Below are 23,489 nucleotides of genomic sequence, written 5' to 3' on the forward strand. Positions count from 1 at the left end.
CCTTATTTCAGGGCACCATAATGTTTGGGACATTTGGCTTCAGAGTACTCAGGTATGTTTAATTGCTTCATTGGTGCAGGTACAAGAGAGGTAGGGTTGCTTCGAAAGGATATCCAATAAAGTACAAGACTAATATACATGCCATTGCTATGTCCAAAATATTATGGTGCCCTGAAATGAGGAGACTGTGTGCTGTAATTTCTACATGCTCAAACCAAAGTGGACACAAATAACCTTCAATAAAATCTGGAATGTGCCCTGTAATCGCATGTGAATTGTTTGATTACAAATTTAAAATTGTGGTGCACAGGAGCAAATAAAGGGGAAAAAAACTGTCTGACCCACACATTATGGAGGGCACTGTGGCGTTGTGATAGTCACTCAGAAGACTGTAGGTATAAGCTATAGTCCAGAGCGTCACACAAAAATCTAGGCTGTGATTTCCCTGTCAGACATGGCCGTCTCCCATATTAAGCATTAAATCAGCATTACAATTTTAACAAATGCACAAGGAAACTCTACAAGGCGAACAGCACCACTGAAGATTTTCTGGTCATTATGATTATGGAGTGAAACATGCAAGTCTGCAGATTCAGTGATAACAGTAAAAAAACACAAATACTGGAGGACTGGCTGGGGGTGGCGTCCAGACCAACAAAAGATGTGACTTGAGGTGAGAATTGATTTTGGATCAGTGAAAGGAGACAGAGGGAAAGGGGAAGAGAGAAAGGGACAGAGCTGGGGGAAGAAGGGGTGGGGGTGTTAATGGAAACCGAAGAAGCCAATGTTAATTTTGTCCAGTTGGAGGGACCCCAGACAGAAGATGAGGTGTTGCTCCTCCAATTTTTGGGTGGACTCAGTCTGGCAGTGTACGAGACCATGGTCTGACATGTTGGCAAGGGAATGGGATGGGGAATTGAAATGAGCAGCTAGTGGGAGATTCCCCATTGCAGCGGACAGAGCTGAGGTGCTCAACAAAGTGATCTCCCAGTCCACATTCAGTCTCTCCAGTGTAGGATGTTCACAAGTTAACTGCGGTATTCCCGCTACCAGAGAGCCACCATAAGCATTATCTCAAGACCTTCCTCTTCTTGGAATTGTGATGGTTGATTTGAGCAAGTGACTCCAGCACACAAGTGTGTGGGAATGCACCTCCAGAAATTTACTCACCGAGCACTGATAATAGCCATTCTTTGATAGTCGACTCCAACCCCATATCGCCTGCAGCAGCTCAAGACTGCTGTTGAACACCACCTGGTCCGCGTGAAACCAGCCCAATTCCAAAAGCATTCGTAAATCTTTCTTTAAAAGGAACAGAAGTGCTGGAGGAACTCAGTAAGTCATGGAGTTCCCGACGTTTCAGGCCTGAGCCCTTCCTCAGGGTGTGGAGATAATATTGAGCCCTCAGGCCCAAAACATCAGGAATTTCTTTTTACCTTCTCTGGACACTGCATGGCCGGCTGAGCTCCTCCAGCATTTCTGTGCGTTGACTATCATCACAGTGCCTGCAGGCTGTCGTGTTTCTTCTCCTGGAGTATCTTAAACAAAAATGGCCACTGAATTGATTTGGACATGGCTACTGTCAGGTTGACCTAGTTAAATCTACTTTCATTTATAGCCAACATTTAATTATAAATGAAAACGTCACTTCTAACAATAAAAGGAAAATTCTAGAAATGCTCTGCAGGACGGGCAGCACCTGTGGAGACAGAAACAAAGTTAGTGCTTCGAGTGATGTTCATTTGGTTCCGCTTTACTTAATGGTAAAACAAGAAGGTGGGCATCCAACCCCGAAAGGGAAATCAGTGTATCAGCCGATCTCTATCTCTATGCTCCAAAATAAAATGTGGATACAGATATCGTTCAAAACCTTCCATTGCTTGGATTTTTGTCTGCCGATTTGGTTTGTAGTGTTTGATATTTAAAAGATGCATGCCCCTTCACTATTAATGAAACTCTATTGTAACCTTAATGATCAAGTCGGAGTACTAAATTTTAATTTAACATACTTTCCTTAACTTCAGTAATACCCAAATGCACAAACTAAATTTCAAATTATTGAATCTTTATAATGCATCTCCTTGGAGAATGGGCAGGATTCCCCCAAATACTGACTTCTATATCTAATTGTGATTTTTCTTTTGAAATAAGTGAACTCATAACTGAATGTCTCAAGCCATTTCTGGTGCATTGCGTGGCACCATATAGTTGTCAGATACTTTGACGGCTCTGGAATGGGGTCCCAAAATAATTTTCTTCCATTTAACTGTATTGAATATCCCGGGAAAAGAGTGGAACCCCCACCATCCCAGGGAAGACAGGGGCAACAAGTTTGCCAATGGGGTCACTGGAAGATGTTACTGAGCCCTACTGAAAGCAAAGTCGGCAGCCGAGGTGGCAAAAGGTAACGATTTCCATAGTCCTTCAAAGTAAACCATCACATATATAGAGTTGGTATTAAAGGTCAACAAAACTGGCTGAAAGTGAACCAGTGGACAGCTGCCCCTATTTCCTAAGCCATTCCTACTTCCACACCACTTCCAATGGCAGAATCATGGAGAAACAAGGATTTGGGCAGCCAGGCAAAACTCAAGTGAACACTGGACATTATAATCCATATCTCAATGTGATGGGCATATTACATCAGACGGGACTGGCCTGAATATTAATCCTAACCCATCTGCCATCTGCCTTGCCATGGTTGCCGTAGTGGTCAGTGCAACACCTTTACAGCGCCAGCGATCTGGACCAGACCTGGGTTTGAATCCTGTGCTGTTTGTAAGGAGTTTGTACATTCCCACCATGTCTGTGTGGGTTTCCTCTGAGGTCTCCAGTTTCCTCCCACCCTTCAAAACGTACCGGTAAATGGGGTGTAAATTCGACCTGTAGGGCTGTTACCGTGCTGAATGTCTAAATTTAAAAAAAAATTAAAATTTGCACTTTCTGACAATCTGTTCAAGCATTGCCACTTAGATTAATGACCACACTTGATTCTATTTTGCCTTAAGACAATTCCAGGATCTTGGAAGGGAGCTGCCATTCTACTCGGACTAAATGTAATTAAAGTTTTAAGAAAAATGGGTTATTTTGAATGCCTGAGTTTGTGGTGAAAGTGACTATCTGGTCAAAGCCTAAACCGCAAATCAAACCATAGCTGCATTAAAATACGTTTCTATCTTCTCAGAAGCATAGAAAAAAAAGGTTGGCTTATGAAAACAGAGGGCTTAGGCATAAAGCACTCCAAAAGGTACAACATAAACTTCGTGGGTCACCTGGTTTGCATTCATTATTCCTATGCCGAGAAATCTCGGGATCAGTGAAGACCATTAAAGACGAGAGCTCCATAATGAACTAAAACCATCATATTTATCCAAGTCTCCAAAGGGCTCATTAACGTGACCAGACTGCACCATGTTACATTGCAAACAGAAACACCCCCCCCCCCCACGATGGCCAAGTTAATAGGCAGTGATCGTGTATAAAATATCTGCATCTGGAACCAATTTACTGTCCCTTAAAAAAATGTGGACGCCCACCCAACGACAAAAACAACAGGGCTCCGAATAAATTATCAAAACAAAGCCTAAATGCTTAATTAAAATCTTGTTCTCTCCAATTATTCTCTCAACAGGATCCTTAGGTTGTAAGCTTAGGCTGTAAATAGTTATTGGGAATTTCCCAAACCACAGTGTTTCAGTCAATAAGATAGTGGTGTGTTGCAGTAACTGAAGAGGCACCCTTACATACTTATAAAAATAAAGCATTGTAAAATGCCTTTACTTCAGCTTTTTCCCCAGCCTTTCAAACACACTGACAGTTCCAGTGGAATCCATCTGAGCAAGGCGACCTTCCGTACTGCTGGACACTTTGGTACTAGCAGGAGTCCGTGCCGGGTTCTTGATGGTGACAGTGAACTCGGGGCTGCTGCGGCTTTTGGTGCTGGTGACTTTGTTGTCCTGCGTGTCAGCTTTGGCTGGGATGGCCTTCCCCAGCCTTTGCCTGACGCTGACCTTGGCCACACGCGCTGACTGCAGCCGGAGGGTGGAGGTCGCTCCAGCGGTCTGGGCCCCCTTGCTGGGCACAGTCCTGCAGCTGGCTTTCGGAATGGCCAGCCGCCTTAGCGTGGTAACCGCGGCCTTGGCTTTGGCAGCTGTGGCTCTCTCCTTGGTTAACAGCGCAAGCTTGAGGCCCTCCTGGACAGATGCCGTGGGGGATCTCTTCAGGACTCCAACGTACTGAAGCACGGAACCCCCTTCATCGTCATCACTGCTCTCCTTCTGACCGACGGCTTCACCCAGCCGGCTGAAGACTCCTGTCGGCTGAAAGAGATCCAGAACTTCATCAGCATCTCCAACATTAGCTGAGGTGATTCTTCAGCATGTGTTTCAAGTGCCTGGCCGCTACCCCATGTGATTTCTCCCGGCAATGCTGACAGCTAAGCAGGTGGAGTGAGGCGCATGGTTGCCCACACAGCAAACAGTCAAAATCATTTTATTCCACAAACCAAATTTAGATAGAGGAAATGAAACATGACAAAAACATTACAGCAATTTCTCTCAAGGGGCGGCATGGTTAGCGCAACACCATTACTGCACTGTCTGTAAGGAGTTTATAGGTTCTCTCCGTGTCCATATGGGGGTGCTCCAGTTTCCTCTTACCCTTCAAAAATGTACCAGGGTTGTAGGTCAATTGGATGGCACGGGCTCATGGGCCGAAAGGGCCCGTTTCCGTGCTGTATCTAAATTAAAATTAAAGTAACATTTGCAAGTAAAATGCAGAGACCAGAAGATGGTTGACAGCAAAACTCTGTTCTTGAAATTAGTCCCATTTTATCCAATCACCCTAATTCCGGTTGGGAATAGAGCTGTTGGGATATGCTACCTTCTGATAACTAGGTGAGGCAAGAGAATATTGCCTTTTCTCTGCTTGGGAGGAGATAGAGGGGGAGTTCAAGATGATGAAAGCCTTGGTTCTCCAAGTTGGGAAATACTTTCAGCTGGGGGCAAAAAGAAGCTTTTTATTTCATTTTTAAAATACAGTAACAGCCCCATGCGTCCCAATTAATCTACAAACCCGGGTGTATTTGAACGGTGGGAGGAAACCGGAACCCGCAGAGAAAGCCCACGCAGACACAACAAGAAGGTACAAACTCCTTACATGCAGTACTCGATTCAAAATCAGGTTGCTGCAGTAAGAGTGATTAATCAGCAAGGGGGCTAAGAGTTAGGGGAGAGGTCGAGATTTATTTTTCACCACGGAAGATCAGAAATGGAAGATGTACTGTCAACCACAGCAGTGGGAAAAGACACAGGATAACCTTGAAAAGGGGAAAATCATAGAATCTTAAGGTGCAGGAGGTATTTTGACTACTGCGGCTATGCCATCTTTGAGAGATCCAGCAGATTAGTCTCCTCTCTCTTCTACTGGAAATGAAAAAAATATCTGGAAAATAAAATGGCAGCTGCCTGACATGCAAGTGGATATGTACTTGATGAGAAAGAATGCAGTGAAAAGGAAGAGGGGGAGGGGAGGGATTAGCTCAATTCCTGTTACACTGAGCAGCTATGGACTTGGCGGGTCAAACAGATTACATCTGTGCTCTAAACATTTGGCCATTCAGCGCTGATAATATTTTGGGCATTTTTGGAAGATTTAGGTGTCAAGAAAACATCGGTTTTCCAGAGCTGCTCTAACTTCACAAAATGGCAAGGAAGATGACCTTAATATAATCTCTAACCTGGTAGGACTTACTGTTGCAGTCAGCACCCTGATAGAGGGTCGTTGACTTGTTGGCTATTTCCAGCACTTTTAAACTCTACACTTTGCCCAGTGAAGACATTGGAACCCATCACTGGGACAAATGGCTGTGAAATGAATGGATTTCGGCTGAAAGAAAAGGACCTTGCTCATCCAGTAGATAACAAGCAAGGAGAGGAAGGGTGTATGGCTACTACAATCCTACTGGAATACCCATATTATTTATAACTTGGTTCAAGCTTTTCAGTAATTCTTCACAGAAAATGCTACCTTCGACTCATCCACAGGCATTACTGCACGCTCCATCTCCACCCTCAGATCCTCTGAGCACAATTTCTCCAGGCCTAATCCCAGGCTCTCTTTCCTCCATGAAACCCCTCCAGATGTGATATTAAAAGTGTTCTAACTACTCTCCTTGGGATGGAAGGATAGGAGCTCCTCCTTATCCCTCAGTCAGAAGTGGTGCATCGGGTGTGACCCTAAAAGGAACCTCACCACCTATCTGCAGTTAGAGCCAGGGCAGAGGGTTAACTATCTAGAAGCAAAAAACTGATAATTATTCTGCAGTTATCATTTACATCTTCCTTGGCTTCATTTTTGCCCTTTTGTTAATCACACTTGCTCTGCGTCCCAGACCTTCCCTGAATGGAGGTGAAGGTTGGAAACCTTTTTGGTTGAGATGGGCAGGGGGAACGAAATGAGGAACGAAGGGGATTAGTCTTTTAGTCTCATGTTCCTTTCCTGAATGGGAGGAAACAGGTTCCTCAACCAAGTAGCTTGCTAAATACTGTATATGCCACTATATAGGATGGCTCTGTATAGGATGGCCCTGGAATTTCCACCTAAAATGTATAAGACGACCCCAGATCTGGCACTTCCCGGTGACCAGTGAATGCTGTTAAAAGCAAATCACAATATATCAATAATAAATGATCATTTAAAGGCTTAAATTTTATTTGGATATTTAAAAATCAACCACGGTCGGCTCCTGCAACAGGCCATTTAAAACCCGCACAGAGCTGACGGCAGACGGACCAGGTGGATGGACGCCAAGGAGGAGCGCTGAGACTTGCACAGGGCATGTTCAAGATTGTGTCAGAGCCGGCAGGAAGATGGGGGCGGTGCTGAGAATTTGTTGTCAAGGGAAGATTTTAGTCCCGGCATATAAAACGACCTTAGTTTTAAGGTGAAAATTTTAAGTTTTGAGAATCATCCTGTACAACAGTATATACTGTATAATGGATAAAGTATGAACACTCAACAGATGAGATTTTCAGGGTCCTTTCTGTGAAGTGGATAAATTAATTAACTGGGTCATTCTACTTGTACCTCAATTCAATTTAGTCTCATAACAAGTCAAAGCAGGATCAAAACACACATTCAGGAAGTCCAGCAACCATATCTGCCACAATACAGCAATCAACAGGTTATCTGACTTGCTCACAGAAACAACTGTTCTTTTCGAAGGCCTCACCTTGCTCCCAGTGGTGGTGTCTGCCTTTAATTCTGCACCAAGTCGATCGAAGACTGACATCCTTGGCAAACCTGAAATTGAAACAGCAAAATCCTAACACAAATCATACCTGGCACCACTTGAATCACTTTAAACATACAGGAGAGAAAACAGAGTACTTGTGAAGATAGGAATAAAAACACGCCAATTTTGCCCTCAGCTAGTTGGGAATCTTTTGATTCATCTACGGCTTCTGGTTGGGATAAACGTAGGCACACACTCATCCACGCAGGTCTTGATGAAGTCGGTAACAGCCGCGGCATACTCATTGAAGAGGAGCTCTTGAATATGGTCTAGTCCACTGATTCAAAGCAGTCCTGCAGGCACTCCACCGCCTTCCTCAACCATACTTTCATCTTCTTCACTGGTAGTCTTCTGCTTATATGCCAGGAGTAGTACAGCCAGGTGATCGGACTTGGTGAAGGGTGGGGGGGTGGGGGGGGGGGTGGTGGGAGGTTGAAATCATGGGATGGTAGGTGTTCTTTGTGTGGGAGTGGTCAAGTGTGTTGGCTCCTCTGGATTCACAGGTAACATGTTGGAGGTAGTTCGTTAAGAGAATTCTTCAGGTTAATCAGTGTTTATATCGAAAGTACTTTGAAGCCTTGTAGACTCCATTATATGGATAAGTACAGGAGTTAAATTAGTGGACCAGTAATTCAGAGGTCTGTACATGATCCAGAGACTCCAGCTCAAATCCCACCACAACAGCTGTTCCACTCAAATCCAGTTAATTGAATAAACCGGGAATTAAAATGCCAGAATAAACAATGACAATTATAAAAAAATAAACCAAGGTCCTTTTGGGTAATCCCACCACAGGGGAAGCTCCCTCTACGACTCCGGTTCTACGAATCAGGTAGCATTAACATCGACATCCGGATTCTATTAGGCCCTTCCCTGTCTCCCACTCTTTCCCTTATCTTCAGCCATCCACCCCCTTTCCTCTACATTCAGAGAGCCATCCCTTCCCTTTATCATTCCTCAGCTTTATCTTCTATTCCTCCCACCCATCTCCACCTATGACCTCTTGCTGTGGGCCTGTGCTCCTCCCACTGCCCCTTCCTCCACCATTTTAATTGTGTGCCTGCCTACATCTTGCTCATAGCCATGAAGGGCTCAAGCCTGAAACATTGGTTATGTGTCTTTGCTCAACCAAGAACGCTGCGTGACCTGCTGCATTTCTCCCGTACTTTGGTGTATTGAACTACAACCACAGCAATTGCAGACTTTCTCATTTAACTCCTTCAGGTAGGAAATCTTTCTCCCTGTAAGGACTCATCTACCTGCACTTCCAGACACACAAATCAGTGGTTGGCTTTGTTGCTTTATGAAGAATCCCTAGGAACAACTTATTTTAAGGGGTAATCAGGGACAGGTACCAACTGCTGGCCTTGCGGGTGACATCCACATCTTGTACTTCAAAACAACAGAAAGCACCAAATGTCTGGACACTGTAACCTGCTACATCACAATCATTTGGAACTAAATCTGACAGTCTTTCTGTAGCGTGCACTCGACTTGCTGTGTTAGCATGCAGTCGACATCCAACAGTAAGCACTGTGTGATCACGTTACCTTTCGTGGCTTGCTGTTCCAGGATTTTCTTAGTTTTTGCTGTTGTCCCTTTTGGCATATTGATTATGTATTTACCTTCCATTTCCGCAGTCACTCTCCGTCGCTTTACCGAATTCTCTGGACCTGGGTCAGCTGGTCTGGAAAGAACTGGATCAAAACACTAATGGTGAGTATTGGATGTAAAGAGGTAGCTTCAAGAGGTTCAGTGAACATTGCTCGCAGCTCAGAGCCTCTCAAACTCTGAAATAGGTATTGATTATTCGACGTTGCCGGACACAAAGTATTTGCTAAATCAATTTAAGCACTGTGTGTCCTGTGTGGTTGTTTTATCCAAATTATTGAATAATTTGCATTTTCAGTCTACAGGCATGCCAAAATCTGTCATAAGCCCCTTTTACACAGCCTCTTCAAAGCAGGAATACTGCGCCAAGCTGTTCTGTGTAAAAGGTACAAACACAGAATTGGGAGGGGGGGGGGGTCATTGCAGTCCCGTCTTTAAGCCGGCAGCGGAGGTAGTCACAATGCCGAATCAACGCCCATGCAAAAAGGATGAGCTGATGGGCCGGGACCAGGACTTTATACGTCACACTAGACACCAACACTGTTGTGTTACAAGTCACACCTCTTTTGCTTCTGGAATGCCGGTACGCTTTGTAAAATGACGCACTGGGGTAGTATTATGCCGGCGTTGTTTGGTTCAGTGTAAACAAGCAAAGCCGGCCTAATGAAAGGTCTTCTTTGCAGCAGTGGGATCAATGTGTAAAAAGAGATATGGATGATAACCAGTATGGCAGAAACAAAACTGCAAACATCCATCCTTTTTGTTTTTAACTATTTGACTTGGTTGAGTATTCAGCTACATGCATTAAAAGCTGTGAAAAGAGGCCATACCGTTTTTCCCGAGGACAGCAAGAAGAGAGGGCAAGTGTGCTGCAGACAGGATTCTCCAGCAGACAATTACCAGACAATTTATAATCTCCCCTGGAAATAATGGGGCTGCAAGAGCGAAGCAGAGGTGGGATATCCCATGGCAAGTGGGTCACCTCCAAAATTCCCAGAGCCTTATTATCTACAAGCCACAGGTCAAGACTGCGGTGGAACACAAGATGAAATGGGTGCCTTTCCATCCACACTCAAATCAGCTTGACACTATCCAGAACAAAGTCAACTGCTCGACTGGCATCTAATTCATTACCCAGTGCCCTTCCAGATACAAAAGACTGCAGCAATTTACCTGAACGACTTCAGTAGCAACTGCCCTCCTACTCTTGATTCCACTAATCACAACGTCTACCATTTAGGACCACGGCAGCATGTGTAGAGGAACACATTCACTTGCTAGTTCACTCCCAGGTTCCACACCATTTTGACTTGGAAATCACTGAGAAACGTCTTTAAACAGAGCCAAAAATTCATCTCGAAAATCCAGCACTCACTCATTTCACTAGTGTCAAAGATTAGGCATCCAAGGACAGACTGACTTCAACTTTTGAATCATTACAGATGTTAAGGAAAGGGGACACAGGGACCATACAGTAGCAGGAGGTCCTCCTCAAGAAAATTTCATCCTCCAAGCAGTCAAGACACCAGGATCCCGAGTCAGGCCATAGGAACCCTCTGCACTCTTAAGTTTAGAAGCTGGGAAGACAACATGGTGATATCTGATGTAAATGTACTAATAGTGCAAGTTTTCTTGTGATAGATCGCTCACTAAAATAATCTCGCAGTTGCTGCTGCTTTCGACTTAAATACATCTGGCAAGCTAAAGCTTTACCAAAACTAGTAGTCAACCCTTCCATGCAACACCAAATCCACCTTCAAACCCCAAGACCTTCCTATTTAATCACTGCCGTTGTTTCTATAACTTTTTAAAAATATCTTATTCTTCATTTTCCATCAATAAACAAGGAAATAACATCACTGACTGTTACAGAATATATCAGCATCTCCCAGCAATCTCAGTTTCTCCCCCTCCTTTTTGCAACCCCCCCCAAAGGAAAAGAAGAGAAAAAGAAAGAATGAGGCTGGATGTGGTGTCGGTGCTTCCAGTAAGTGTCCATAGAGACTGTGGAGCCACCCCCCCCTTTATATAATTACTTTTATTAATCCATCTATTGGTAAATCTATTTTTGTCGGGGTTTTGGCTACAGCTGCACGTCAGTTATGATGGGATGCAGTTGTGCATCTCGGTTGCCCGCTTACTGACGAGAAGAGGGGAGTCAGACTTCCAGATCTTCATTGAATTTGGTTAATTTCCCCAGCAGATACAACATTGGATCCAGCGGGAAGGTCAGCTTTGTTACCCTGCTTAGTATGTCGCCCGAATCCTGCCAAAATGGGGCTGCCTTTGCGCAGGACCAGGTTGCGTGAACGTAGGTTCCCTGCTCTACTCCACACCTGAAACACGTCTCTGGCGCCTCCGATTTTGCCTTGTGAATCGTTTGTGGAGTGAGGTACAACTGGTGCAGAAAGTTGTATTGAACCAATCTGTATCGGGAACTAATAACTGTCTCTACACTAGTCCAATCAGTATCTCTCGTCAATTATGACACCCAGGTCTGACTCCCATCTCTGTGTAGCCCCTTGCTTAGGGCTCTCAACTTGGAGTACAGGGTACATTCTTGAAATAAATTTGGGTGCGTTTCCCAGTTGATGCATCCCTTCAACCTCACTAGGTGTCATTGTAGGGCCCCACCTGTCCCTTAGAAACGATCTTAACTGGAGCGAACAGTGAAAGGTCCCATAAGACAAATCCTATTTACCCTTTAGCTGCTCGAAGGACATAAGCTGTCTCCTCTCATAGCAGTCCTCAAAACATCAGCTCCCCTGCCGAGGCCAAATCTCTCTTATTACCCATGTTCATGGGCATCAATTTATTGTTGAGTCAGTGAAGTCTTTAGCGATATTCCCACTTTCTCTCCAAGTCGTTCATTGATCTCATGCCAGATTTTAACCAGATGTTTCAGTATGGGGTTATCCATTTTTTTTTGCTATTAATTTGGTATCCCATTAGTAAACGAAATCCTTCTCTTCCATTGCATGCAATCCCATTTGCACCCAAGTGGGTGGTTTCCTCCTCCTCAAAGAAGGATACAAGGAACCTTGACTGAGCTGCTAGATAATATTTCTTAAAATCAAGCAACCTTAAACCACCCCCTCCCCCCAAGCTTTGTTTCCATAACTTGCCAGCGGCAAAACCATGAGCATGCAACAGTACATTAAACATGGGCAGAGGGTTAAAAAAAAATCAACCAAACTCTAAAGATCCAATACAGAATTTCAATTTTACATTTAGACATACAGCTCAGTAACAAGCTCTTTCAGCTTGCGAGCCCGTGCTGCCCCATTACATCCAACCCTGGTACGTTTTGAATGGTGGAAGGAAACCGGAGCTCCAGGGGAAAACCCACAGGGAGAACGTACAAACTTCTAACAGGCAATGCAGGATTTGAAACCCGGTCTCAATCTCTGCCCCAGTAAGAGTGTTGCACTAAATGTGCTGCCTTACAACTTCTGGCATATTTTAAGGCAACTGGAAACTGGAGAGATCTCATTCCCTTTCCTACCTGCTTTCTTTGTGGCGAGTTTGTTGGCCACAGTGACGGATATTTTGGAAGTGGTTGTTTCAGGCCTCCGCACAGGAGTAGAAGGCGATGATTCTCTGCTCAAACTGTTGGCAATCATTCGAGAGGCAGCTAAATGGTGGAAAAAAAGTAGAGCAGAGACTCATTATTTATTTACGGCCTTGTGCAACTCCTTTGGCTCCACACTCGTAGTGTTTCCTTCAGGGAACACTAGTTACACTTTCGATCTTCGTATAGGATTCTCTTGCACTTTATCTGGCAAAGCTATCTCGTGTCCTCCTGAATTTCCTCAAGATTCCTTACACAAGAAATCAGAGCAGGAGTAGGCCCATTTGGCCCATCAAGGCCTGCTCCGCCATTCAATGAGATCATGACTGATCTAATAATAGGCTTGTCTCCACCCACCTGCCTTTCCCCATATCCCTTAATTCCCATAATTTGTAAAAATATATCCAACCTTGTCTTAAATATATTCACCGTGGCCACCTCCACAGCTTCAATGGGCAGCGAGTTCCACCGTAAATGATAAGGCACTAAGGAGTGCAGAGGGATCTAGGAGACTAGCTCAAGACTGGCCTGAAGGTGGCGTCGCATGTGGACAGGGTTGTAAAGAAAGCTTTTGGTATCTTAACCTTTATAAATCCAAGTATTGAGTATAGGAGTTGGGATGTTATGTTGAAGTTATATAAGACATTGCAGAGGCCAAATTTGGAATATTGTGTGTAGTTCTGGGTGCCTAACTACAGGAAGGATAGCAATGTTTGAAAGAGTGCAGAGAAGATTTATTAGAATGTTGCGGGTCTTCAGAGGTTGAGTTACAGGGAAAGACTGGACAGGTTAGCACTTTATTCCATGGAGCAAAGGAAGAACGAGGGAGATTTGATCCAGGTTTACAAGATTATGAGAGGTATAGACAGAGTAGATGCAAATAAGCTTTTTCCACAGACTGGGGGAGATAAGTACAAGAAGTCATCGTTTTAATCTGAAGGGGGAGAGGTTTAGGGGGAAGTTTTTCACTCAGAGGGTGGTGGGAGTATGCCATCTGATGTGGTGAATGCGGGCTCAATCGTGTGTTTTCCACCTCATCTCCATCCTAAATCTACCCTGGATCTGAAGGCTATGTCCCCAAATCCTAGTCTCCCCCAGCAATGGAAACATCATACTTGCCTACATCTTATCTCTCCCTTGCACTTGTTTAAGGATTTCCTTGATCCCACCTATCTAAACCTGACACAATCCTCCTTTTACCTCAATGTCCCACATCAGCCAGAATTCTTTGAACCCAACAGCCTTGGGCCTTCTCTCTCGCGAGAACATGCTATTGTTGAATCCTCTCTGTCTCGTGTTTAAAAGCCTCCCACTTTTTGGCTACAAATCGCCTCTCCCAATCAACTGTTGCAAGTTCCCATCAAAGGCCAAAACCCTTGCTAAGTCTTGCCTCAATTAAAAGCAGAAACTCAGCAGGTCAAACGGTGCATTTTATAGAGCAAAGATAAAGGAAACATCACCAACATTTTGGGCCTGAGGCCTTCAACAGGGTATGAGCAAAATGTAGGCAGGTGCCTGAACAAAATGGTGGGGGGAGGAGCACAGTCCCACAAGCAGTAGGTAATAGGTGGATATGGGAGGGAGATGGCTTTGTGAATGGAGGGAAGGGGGTGGAGAGCTGAAGGAAAGAAGATAAAGGGAAAAGGAAGGGAGGGAGGGAGAACGGAGAGTGGGCTAGCAGAAACCAGAGAAGTTGATATTAATACCATCCAGTTGGACAGTGACCAGACAGAAAATAAAGTTTAGTTCAACCAGGTTGTCTGCAGACTTTTAGGTTTTGTTCAAGTCTTGCCTCAAACTGGTGGTTCAGTCCTAGCCTTCTCCATAAACATTTTAAAACAAATAGAACTAAGGTCACTGGCCCCGAAGGGCTGACACCCTGTGCCAGTATTGCCCCCTCTCTAGACGGGCATCTCCAGAACTTGAGACACACTTAACAAAATTCTGCCCCATCCACTTCCTGAGCACTATGGGAGCCACAGTCAGTATTGGGGAAGTTACAACCTCTATTCCCCATCCAGTCATGATCGCACAGCTGAGTTCAGCTCAAATGGAATCTATAAATTTGCTGAAATCACCATTTTAGACTGATTAACAGGAAAAGATGACTCAGAGTACAAGATGGAGATTGAGAATCTGCTTTTCTGGTGCCAGAATAACAACCTTGCTCTTAACGTCACCCACGCCAAGGAGCTTTTTGCAAATTTTTGAGAGGGGAGGCTGAGGGAACCTACACCCATCTTCATACTGGTAAAGAGGGTGGCTAGTTCCTTCATATCCACCCATCAGAGGACCTCTCCTGGAGCCAGCACAGAGGCAATTGTAAAGAAGGTACACCAAGGCCTCTACTTTCTAAGAAGTCGGCACAGTTGGCGTAGCGGTTAGCGCAACACCTTTTCAGCGCCAGTAACTGGGGTTTGAATCCCACAATGTTTGTAGGGAGTTTGTATATTCTCCCTGTGTCTGCATGGGTTTTCCCTGGGGGCTCTGGTTTCCTCGCACCGTTCAAAGACATACCAAAGGTGTAGTTCAATGGGGTGTAAATCGGGCAGCACGGACTCATGGACCAAAATGGTCCTTTACTATGCAGTTTGTCTAATTTTTTTAAAAATTAAAGTCAGAGGAGATTTGGCATGATGTCAACTACTCTATCAAACTTCTACAGGAGCACTGTGGAAAGAATAAGTGTGGAAAGAACACTGTGGAAAGAATAAGTGCCCAGGAACACAGAAGGCTGCAGAAACTAGCAGACCAAGCCAGATCCATCATGGACGTCGACCTCCCATTCACAAAGACAGCTGTGCAAGATGGTGCCTTAAGGCAGCCAACATCATAGAGGACCACCCTGGTTACAACCTTCTCACTGCTCCCTGCAGGCAGAGGGTACAGATGTGCAACATCTTTCGGTTCAAGAACAGCTTTTATTCAATAGCCATCAAGCTCTTGAACCTTCCATACTACCCTCCCCTAAATTAGTTCAGTACCACCAAAATATCTGCCTGCACAATTGAAACCTCACTTTTTTCTTGAACTAACTGTAACTGTATGCAGGCTGTGGGCTTCTGGAGACTGCAGTTAAGGGATTTGCTCTGGGCTACAGACTGCTGGAGACTAGCTCAAGACTGGCCAAAGGGGTATCAGGTATCAGAACTGGGATGTGAGAGGAGGCCGAGGGAGCTGAAGGGGTACCAGGTATCGGAACTGAGATGTGAGAGGGGGCTGAGGGAGCTGAAGGGGTACTAGGTATCGGAACTGGGATGTGTGTGTGTGGGGGGGGGGGGAGGGCGAAGGAGCCTGATCATGTCAAGAGTTTCAGACCTAGAGCTCAGGTTGCTGATGGTTTGGACTGATCGTGGCTGGAGGCGAATCCACGGGCACACAGGGACTCTGAGAGGACTCTCTTTTGCTTCTCTTTCCCTGACTGTAAAAGGCGCTCCAGGCAATTTCTGCCGACGGCAAATCTGTCTGCCTTACAGCAGACGGCAACAAATTTTTTTGTAATATTGCACTGTCTTTATTACATGACAATAAATTGAATCTTGAACTATCTATTTATCCTTTTTATATTTAATATTTTTCTGTCTTGGTATTTCCAACATATTTGCTCATCTATTTTCGACTAGCTATTTGTGTGGGGATGGGAAACAGTACAATCCCAAAATGATAATTTACACTCTTTTGGACTCACTGGGCAATCGCCTAGGAATATCCCAAGTTCCACCATGATATTCTCCTTTATCCCCCTCCCTCCACTTCTACCATCCCCATTGCATCTGTATCCTGGAACACTGATCTGCCATTTCTCAACCACATTTCTACAATAGCTAGAGTACCAAAGTCTCGTGTACCTGTCCATGCCCCGAGTTCACCCGCCTCAAGCAGAAGGCTTCTGTCAATAAAGTAAATGCAGTTTAATCGATCGGACTTCCTTCAGTTTGCTGCTCTGCCAACTGGATGTGCTCTCTTTAACTTCTATATTTCCCTCCAGGGATGTTCTGGCTTGCCTTGACAAGTCTTAATATTCTCGAAGGCGACATTACTATCCGTGTTTTTATTTAGCTGAGAGAAATCCATGCCCTCAAATAACCTTTGCAAATAATGTGGTTCAGAATAAACTTGCCATTTTTTTTAAAGTCTAGAGCCTCCTGGTGAAGATTCTTCCCGCGACAAATCTTGAACAGTTACCCTTTCCCTTTGCCCAGTGGCATCTGGCTTTTAGAATCACTAGGATGCATCTGCAGGTGGAGAACATGCTGTCGACTGCATCTGGTGCTCCCTTTGTGGCCTTCTCTACACCGACGAGACTGGGTGATTGCTTCACTGAGCACCTTCGCTCTGTCCGCATCAAGTGACAGGGATCTCCCAGTGGCCAACCGCTTTAATTCCACGCCCCGTCCCCATGCTTACGTACCAGTCCGTAGCCTTGTGCGCTATTCCACAAAGACATCAACTTCTCCGGTTTCTGCTAGCCTACTCTATGTTTTCCTTCCCTTCCCCTCCAGATCTCCACCCCCTTTCCTCTCCATTCACAGAGCCATTCCTCCTCCCCCTGTTTGCTGGTGTGCCCTCCCCTCCCTTCTCCACCTATTACCTCCTGCTCTCTCTGCCCCTCCCCCCCCCCACCATTTTGTTCAGACGCCTGCCTACATTTGTCCATTGCTTGATGAAGCGCTCAAGCATGAAACATTGGTTATGTATCTTTGCTACCTAAGGACACTGTTTGACCAGCTGATTTTATCCTGCCTGATGGTTTGGACTGATCGTGGCTGGAGGCGAATCCACGGGCACACAGGGACTCTGTGTCTGCAGACTTTTATCGGAGAACATCTTTAACTTAAAGTACTCATTATTTAATGAAACATTATTGTTGCAGGGAGCATGGAGAAGCTGGAGGTAAATCACTCTCCTGGTGACTGCATCTTGAAAAGACAGCACATTTCTGAGTGTCTCCACAATAAAATTGCTGTAGTTACCTTGATGCTAAAATCTGGTCATGCCACCTGCAGCAGCGACACAGCCATTCCCCTCAGAGGCAATCAGACAGCGGCAGCCGTCACTTTGAGAGGCCTCAAAGCTGCCAGAACCCTGCAAGCTGTCTGGAGATGCACATTCCAGCTGGTCATGTGTACTGCAGCAACCCACCACACCGAGGCTTGAGGTACTGCCATGAGGCAGAACCATGTCAAGCGCACAATGGTGAAGCAGGAATAGTGAATCAAACATTGGAGCATCAAGTCAGTGGTAGGAGGATCTCAAAGTAACGATATTTCAACAGGCAATACAAGAAAGTAACATGAAGCAGTGTACTGCATTCAATGAGGGAGTACCACCAGGATTCTAAAGTTGTAAAAAGATTGAATTTTTCTATTTTGAGTATTGAATATCAGAGACTTTGTGTTGTGCAGTTAAATAGTTGTCATGTTCACCTTATATAACTTTCTTGCCTTTGAACAGAATGTCAAGTCTGATTATGGGTGAGGTGTTAGCCTGCCTGTCCTGTGAACTATGGCTGCATTTGAAGGAAGGAGTTTTGTGAATGCCCAGGCTAAAACTGGCAGGATGGTTGGCGGTTAGCATCACACCTTTACAGCACCGGCGATTGTGACCGGACCGGGGTTCAAGTCCTGCACTGGCTGTAAGGAGTTTGACCTGGACGCTCCGATTTCCTCCCACCATTCAAAAATGTATTGGGGGGGGGGGCGGGGGTTAAATGAGTGGTACAGACTCGTGGGCTGACATGACCTGTTACCGTGCTATATGTCTAAATTTTTAAAAAATGTTTCTTCAGATATGGTTTTAATGAATCAGATTTGTGTTTTAGATGTGGTGATACGGTTGGAACTTTTTTTCATGCTGTTTGGTACAATCTTTTTGGAAGAAAATTCAATTGTTTTTAGAATATCTGTATAAGATTAAAATAGTTTTAGATCCAACAGTATTTTTATTGGGTAGTTTGCAACCTCTGAAAGGCTTGGAATTAGATAAGTTCCAGCTTGCTTTTGTATATTTAGCTTTATCCGTAGTGAAAAAACGTATTGCTAGTACGTGGAAAGATATAAATATGATTGATATTAATAGATGGCAAAATGAGATGAAATATTGTTTAATAATGGAAAAAATTATGTATGTTTCGCATGATAATTATAATTTTTTTATTAATAAGTGGCTGTTATACTCAGAATATTTACATTTCAATTTATATTAATTAGATTTTAATTTGTATATTTAACTTTTTTTAATATTCTATTTTCTTTTTTTATGGCTCTCCTTAGGAGAGTTGGCTGAAGGCGGGGGGGGGGTTCTTTTCTTTTTTTTCTATATATAAAAAAATGTTCATGTTTAATTGCTGTATATGTCATATATTATTTGCTTTTTGAACGAATAAATAAAGTTTTTTTAAAAAATGTTTCTTCAGCACAAGATATCACCCAAAAACATTTCAGCTGGCCACTTATCTCTTTTTGATCCTGGTGCTCAGACTGAAATTGCTTACATGATGGTGACAAAGCTATAAAAGTAATTAATTGGCCCTGACCCGTTTTATGCTGCAACAACAAACTTTCTCCTTTAGCACAAGTGCTCACTCAGTCTGATTTGAGATTTCAGAAATCTAAATTCCCGGAGTTGATGCAAGGCTATGATGAGAGTTAAAACGAATAAAGTGTTCATGATACTCGATATTCTGCAGTTGCAAATCTCAGGCCAATTAATTCCAGTCAGACTGCATCAAGTTACGTAGAAATCATCTCAATTAAAAGCTGTACACATTACAAATATTTTGGAAAAAAAGTTTCTGTAACAGTGCAACAAAAGAAAATTACAGATTTAAAATATGACCAAAAAATTGTAAATATAAAATTTGCTGAAGGTCAGACAGTGTCTGCACAGAGAGAAACAGAGTCAACTTTTCATCTTGATAACCATTCATCAGAGTTCAGAAAAGCTAGAGAAGGGAGAAGGGGAAAAATAGCCATCCAACTTGTGATTTCCCTCCACTGATGCTGCCTGACCTCCTGGGTGCTTCCATCATTCTTTTAGATCAGATTCCCACTTCTGGGATTTTCTCTCTCTCAACCCCCTCCCCCCCCCACTCCGGTCCTCATGCACTCCCAGTATTTGTTCTCTTCCATAGATATCATCTGCCTCAAATAAGCCTTCATCTCTCAGTTGGCACCGTTACCAATTACATCATTCAGTCTCTCAGTGTGGCGTGCTTTCACAGACACTTCCTTTGTTGTTTCTAAAAACATTCCTTTTCTGCAACTTGAAATGCGACTGCTTTCCTCAACTTTTCTCAGTGATCCAAAACTGTTTCTCTCTCCACAGCTGCTGCCGGAACCACTGCAACGTTCCATTTTTGTCAGTCTTAAAGATGTTTCCCCTGCTCCAAACACCACAGCAGGCTGTCCTACTTACGTGAGCCAGCTGCTCTTTTTAATTCAAAATGCGCGCTTCCGTGAGTTGGGTTTATAGATTCTGTGGCCATCTTAGCAAGTTCCTGAAAGGTGAAAGTCGAATTAAAGATGTCATATGATGTGCTAATAAATGAAATAATTCATCTACCTGCTCAGCAGCAAAGTTCTGCAGTTTGGAGAAGCAAAAAAAATACACCAATTTGGACACCGAGGCTTTAGTTTAAAATGAAAGGGAATCAAAAGGAAAAAAGATAAAACGTTTAACATTTATACACTATATCTTTGAACTTTAAAATAGTTTTTAATTGCTAAATGCAACTCCCATAGCAGTTTACCTTTGGAATTATTCTTCAGTGACTGAAATTAAATACATCTAGAATTACAAAGCTAGCATCAGTAATAAGGACTACAAAACTACTGGATCACAACTAGAAAATATTTTAGGTCCAGAGCTGGTTTGTTCTGTGTGTGACTCCAGACCTGCTGACATGGTTGTCATTTAACGGCCACCTGAAAGACTCAGCACCCCAGTCAGCTCAGTATCAATATTGAGTCTGATGGTCAATAACTCCCCAAAGACTGTTGATTTTCTCAGGCTAACTTTGAAATGCTTTCATACCATTTCAAAAGGTGGCTGGGACTTGAGAATCCTCAAGCCCTATCTAGCTGGTCCATCCAAAAATAACTCGTTTGCTCACAACATCCATTCTTTTCTCTCCTGCAGAGGACAGGAATCTATTCTCAGCATTGCATTATAAATCTGGGTCAGTATGATCTGAATTCTGGTTTTGGCTAAGGTATGCCTGGGGTAACTATATGTGGGCGGTCTAGGCGCAACCATTCTAAAACAGGCGCCTGGAGATCACAGCACATTTAAGGAGGGACCATGGACTGAAATCATAAAATATTTTTTTATGTTTTTTCTGTAGGAAAGAAGTATGGAAGAAACCAACTAAACTTGACTGGCTCAGAGAAGGGACCCCATAAACTTTGACCAGAGCCCTAATGGCTGGTCTAGGTCGTTAGATCTCGGCAATTATGTAGCTTCAGTATTCAGTGTGTGCATTTTATAATTGCTTTGTCTTAATATTACAGCGCCAGCGACTTGGGTTTGAATCCAGTACGGTCTGTAAGGAGTTTGTACATTCTTCCAGTGTCTGCTCTGGTTTCCTCCCACCCTTCAAAATTTACCGGGGTTGTAGATTAATTTGGCAAGCACGGGCTCATGGACCGACCGGAAGGGCCTGTTAAAAGTGTTAAAATGAAAAATGTTATTAATTTGATTGTTAGCAGTGTGATGCAAAAGAAACAAGTGAAGGACACACAACAGACAAAATGGCTCTCTATTACCGGTGTGAACGAAGAGGGTGCATTGGGAGATTACAGTTTCAACATCATCAGATCAATATCTTCCACTTTCGTCAAGGCATACATTCTCAAACAGGCCAACACGATGCACTGACGCCTGTTCGTGAACTTGAAAGGCCAAATGCTTTGCTCCTCGATGTTTCCTGTCCTGTGATGCTCCGACCATTTCCTGCAATTACTTTGGAAAGGCATGTAATTTAGAAAGTAGTTTTACCAGCCCTCACCTGCTTGTAAACCACTTTGGCATGTTTTAGAATGGCAATAACGTCCCCAACAGCTGTGATGCCCAGTTCATTCATGATATCTTTGGTGAGGTCCATAAGCATATTCTTCTGAATCCTGTATAAACAAAGTGAACGTTCAGTGTGGAACATGACACAAAGGAAGTGAACAGGAGGGAGAGAGATCAGCTTGTTGAATGGTGTCACGACAGCAACCTCGCGCTCAACATCAGCAAAACCAAGGAGATGATTGTGGACTTCAGGAGGAAGTCAGGGGAACACGGCCCAGTCCTTATCGAGGGCTCAGCAGTGGAGAGGGTCAAGATCATCAAATTCCTGGGTGTCAACATCTCCGAGGATCTGTCCTGTTGACGCAATCACAAAGAAGGCTCACCAGCGTCTACACTTTGTGAGGCGATTCAGTACGTCACCGAAGACTTATAAACTTCTACAGATGCACCACGGAGAGCATTCAGATTGCATCACTGCCTGGTACGAAGGCATCAACTCTCAGGACAAGAATAAACTCCAGAATTGTTAACTTGGCCTGTGACATCACAGGTACCAGATCACTCCATTGAGGACGTCGACATGAGGCGGAGTCTTAAAAAAAAAATCAGCCTCTATCCTCAAAGACCCCCACCATCCAGCCATGCCCTTTTCACCCTGCTACCATCGGGGAAAAGGTACAGGAGCCTGAAGACGAGCACTCAGCGGCACAAGGAAAGCTTCTTCCCCACCGCCATCAGATTCCTGAATGATCAATGAACCACAGACACTGCCTTGCTTTTCGTGCACTATTTTTTTTATATATAGTAAAGTGGTAAGATGGTTATAATACGAATGTTTGCGCTACGATGCTGCCAAAAAACACCGAATTTCAAACTCTGGAATAGATTGGGAGCAGGAACCTTGCTCAAACTCTGGAATGGATTGGGAGCAGGAACCTTGCTCAAACTCTGGAATGGATTGGGAGCAGGAACCTTGCTCAAACTCTGGAATGGATTGGGACCAGGAACCATGCTCAAACTCTGGAATGGATTGGGAGCAGGAACCTTGCTCAAACTCTGGAATGGATTGGGAGCAGGAATCTTGCTCAAACTCTGGAATGGATTGGGAGCAGGAACCTTGCTCAAACTCTGGAATGGATTGGGAGCAGGAACCTTGCTCAAACTCTGGAATGGATTGGGAGCAGGAACCTTGCTCAAACTCTGGAATGGATTGGGAGCAGGAACCTTGCTCAAACTCTGGAATGGATTGGGAGCAGGAACCTTGCTCAAACTCTGGAATGGATTGGGAGCAGGAACCTTGCTCAAACTCTGGAATGGATTGAGACCAGGAACCATGCTCAAACTCTGGAATGGATTGGGAGCAGGAACCTTGCTCAAACTCTGGAATGGATTGGGAGCAGGAACCTTGCTCAAACTCTGGAATGGATTGGGAGCAGGAACCTTGCTCAAACTCTGGAATGGATTGGGAGCAGGAACCTTGCTCAAACTCTGGAATGGATTGGGACCAGGAACCTTTGACAATTCCCACCTCTCACCCCTAGAAAACAGAGAAAATAACTTTGGCCAGTGCAAGCTACAACACAGAATGATTTGGTACAGGAAAGAACGGAGGCAGAATCATCAGATCCTATGAAGAAAATTACATAAAGCAGAGGCCATGGGAAGACCAAGGCATGGAGATTAACTTCAAATTCCTCAACAATCACAATCCTGGCCAAATGGCCTCTCTGCTCAAAACCTCTGCTGTTACAGAAAGATTTAGAGAATTACGTTTTTGCATCTGGCCTGAAGCTTTCCACAGAATGAGGTTCCTTTGCTCTAACCTGCATTAATTAGGGAAATGTTCAACCCCATGGAACAGCACAGATTGGTGAGATTTTTTTTTAATGTAGCCAGATAAAAATAACGACTGCACAGGGAGGAAAATACAGTCGATTAAGTGAAAAAGTGGCTGGATTCCAATATATTATCCGCCCAAAGAATACCTTTGTAAATGCT

At 44.1% G+C, this 23,489-nt stretch overlaps 1 protein-coding gene across 5 annotated transcripts in view; it reads right to left on the reverse strand.

Moving 5' to 3' along the window:
• Window positions 1–3,344: 3,344 nt before the first annotated feature.
• The window catches only part of c13h19orf47 (chromosome 13 C19orf47 homolog), a 44,141-nt gene continuing 23,996 nt past the window's right edge, over window positions 3,345–23,489 (reverse strand). For 3 of the 5 annotated variants that reach the window (XM_069909150.1, XM_069909148.1, XM_069909152.1), the window contains exons 3-8: window positions 21,484–21,598; window positions 19,893–19,974; window positions 12,411–12,539; window positions 8,845–8,991; window positions 7,232–7,302; window positions 3,345–4,319 (exon numbers count right to left, since the gene is read on the reverse strand). In XM_069909150.1, coding sequence (XP_069765251.1) covers window positions 3,777–4,319; window positions 7,232–7,302; window positions 8,845–8,991; window positions 12,411–12,539; window positions 19,893–19,974; window positions 21,484–21,598 — 1,087 coding nt within the window. In that variant the 3' untranslated portion in view covers window positions 3,345–3,776. The remainder of the gene's footprint in view (window positions 4,320–7,231; window positions 7,303–8,844; window positions 8,992–12,410; window positions 12,540–19,892; window positions 19,975–21,483; window positions 21,599–23,489) is intronic. The other 2 variants (XM_069909149.1, XM_069909151.1) reach the window with 2 other exon arrangements.

The sequence above is a fragment of the Narcine bancroftii genome, chromosome 13, assembly GCF_036971445.1.
Source record: "Narcine bancroftii isolate sNarBan1 chromosome 13, sNarBan1.hap1, whole genome shotgun sequence".
NCBI classification, from domain to species: domain Eukaryota; kingdom Metazoa; phylum Chordata; class Chondrichthyes; order Torpediniformes; family Narcinidae; genus Narcine; species Narcine bancroftii.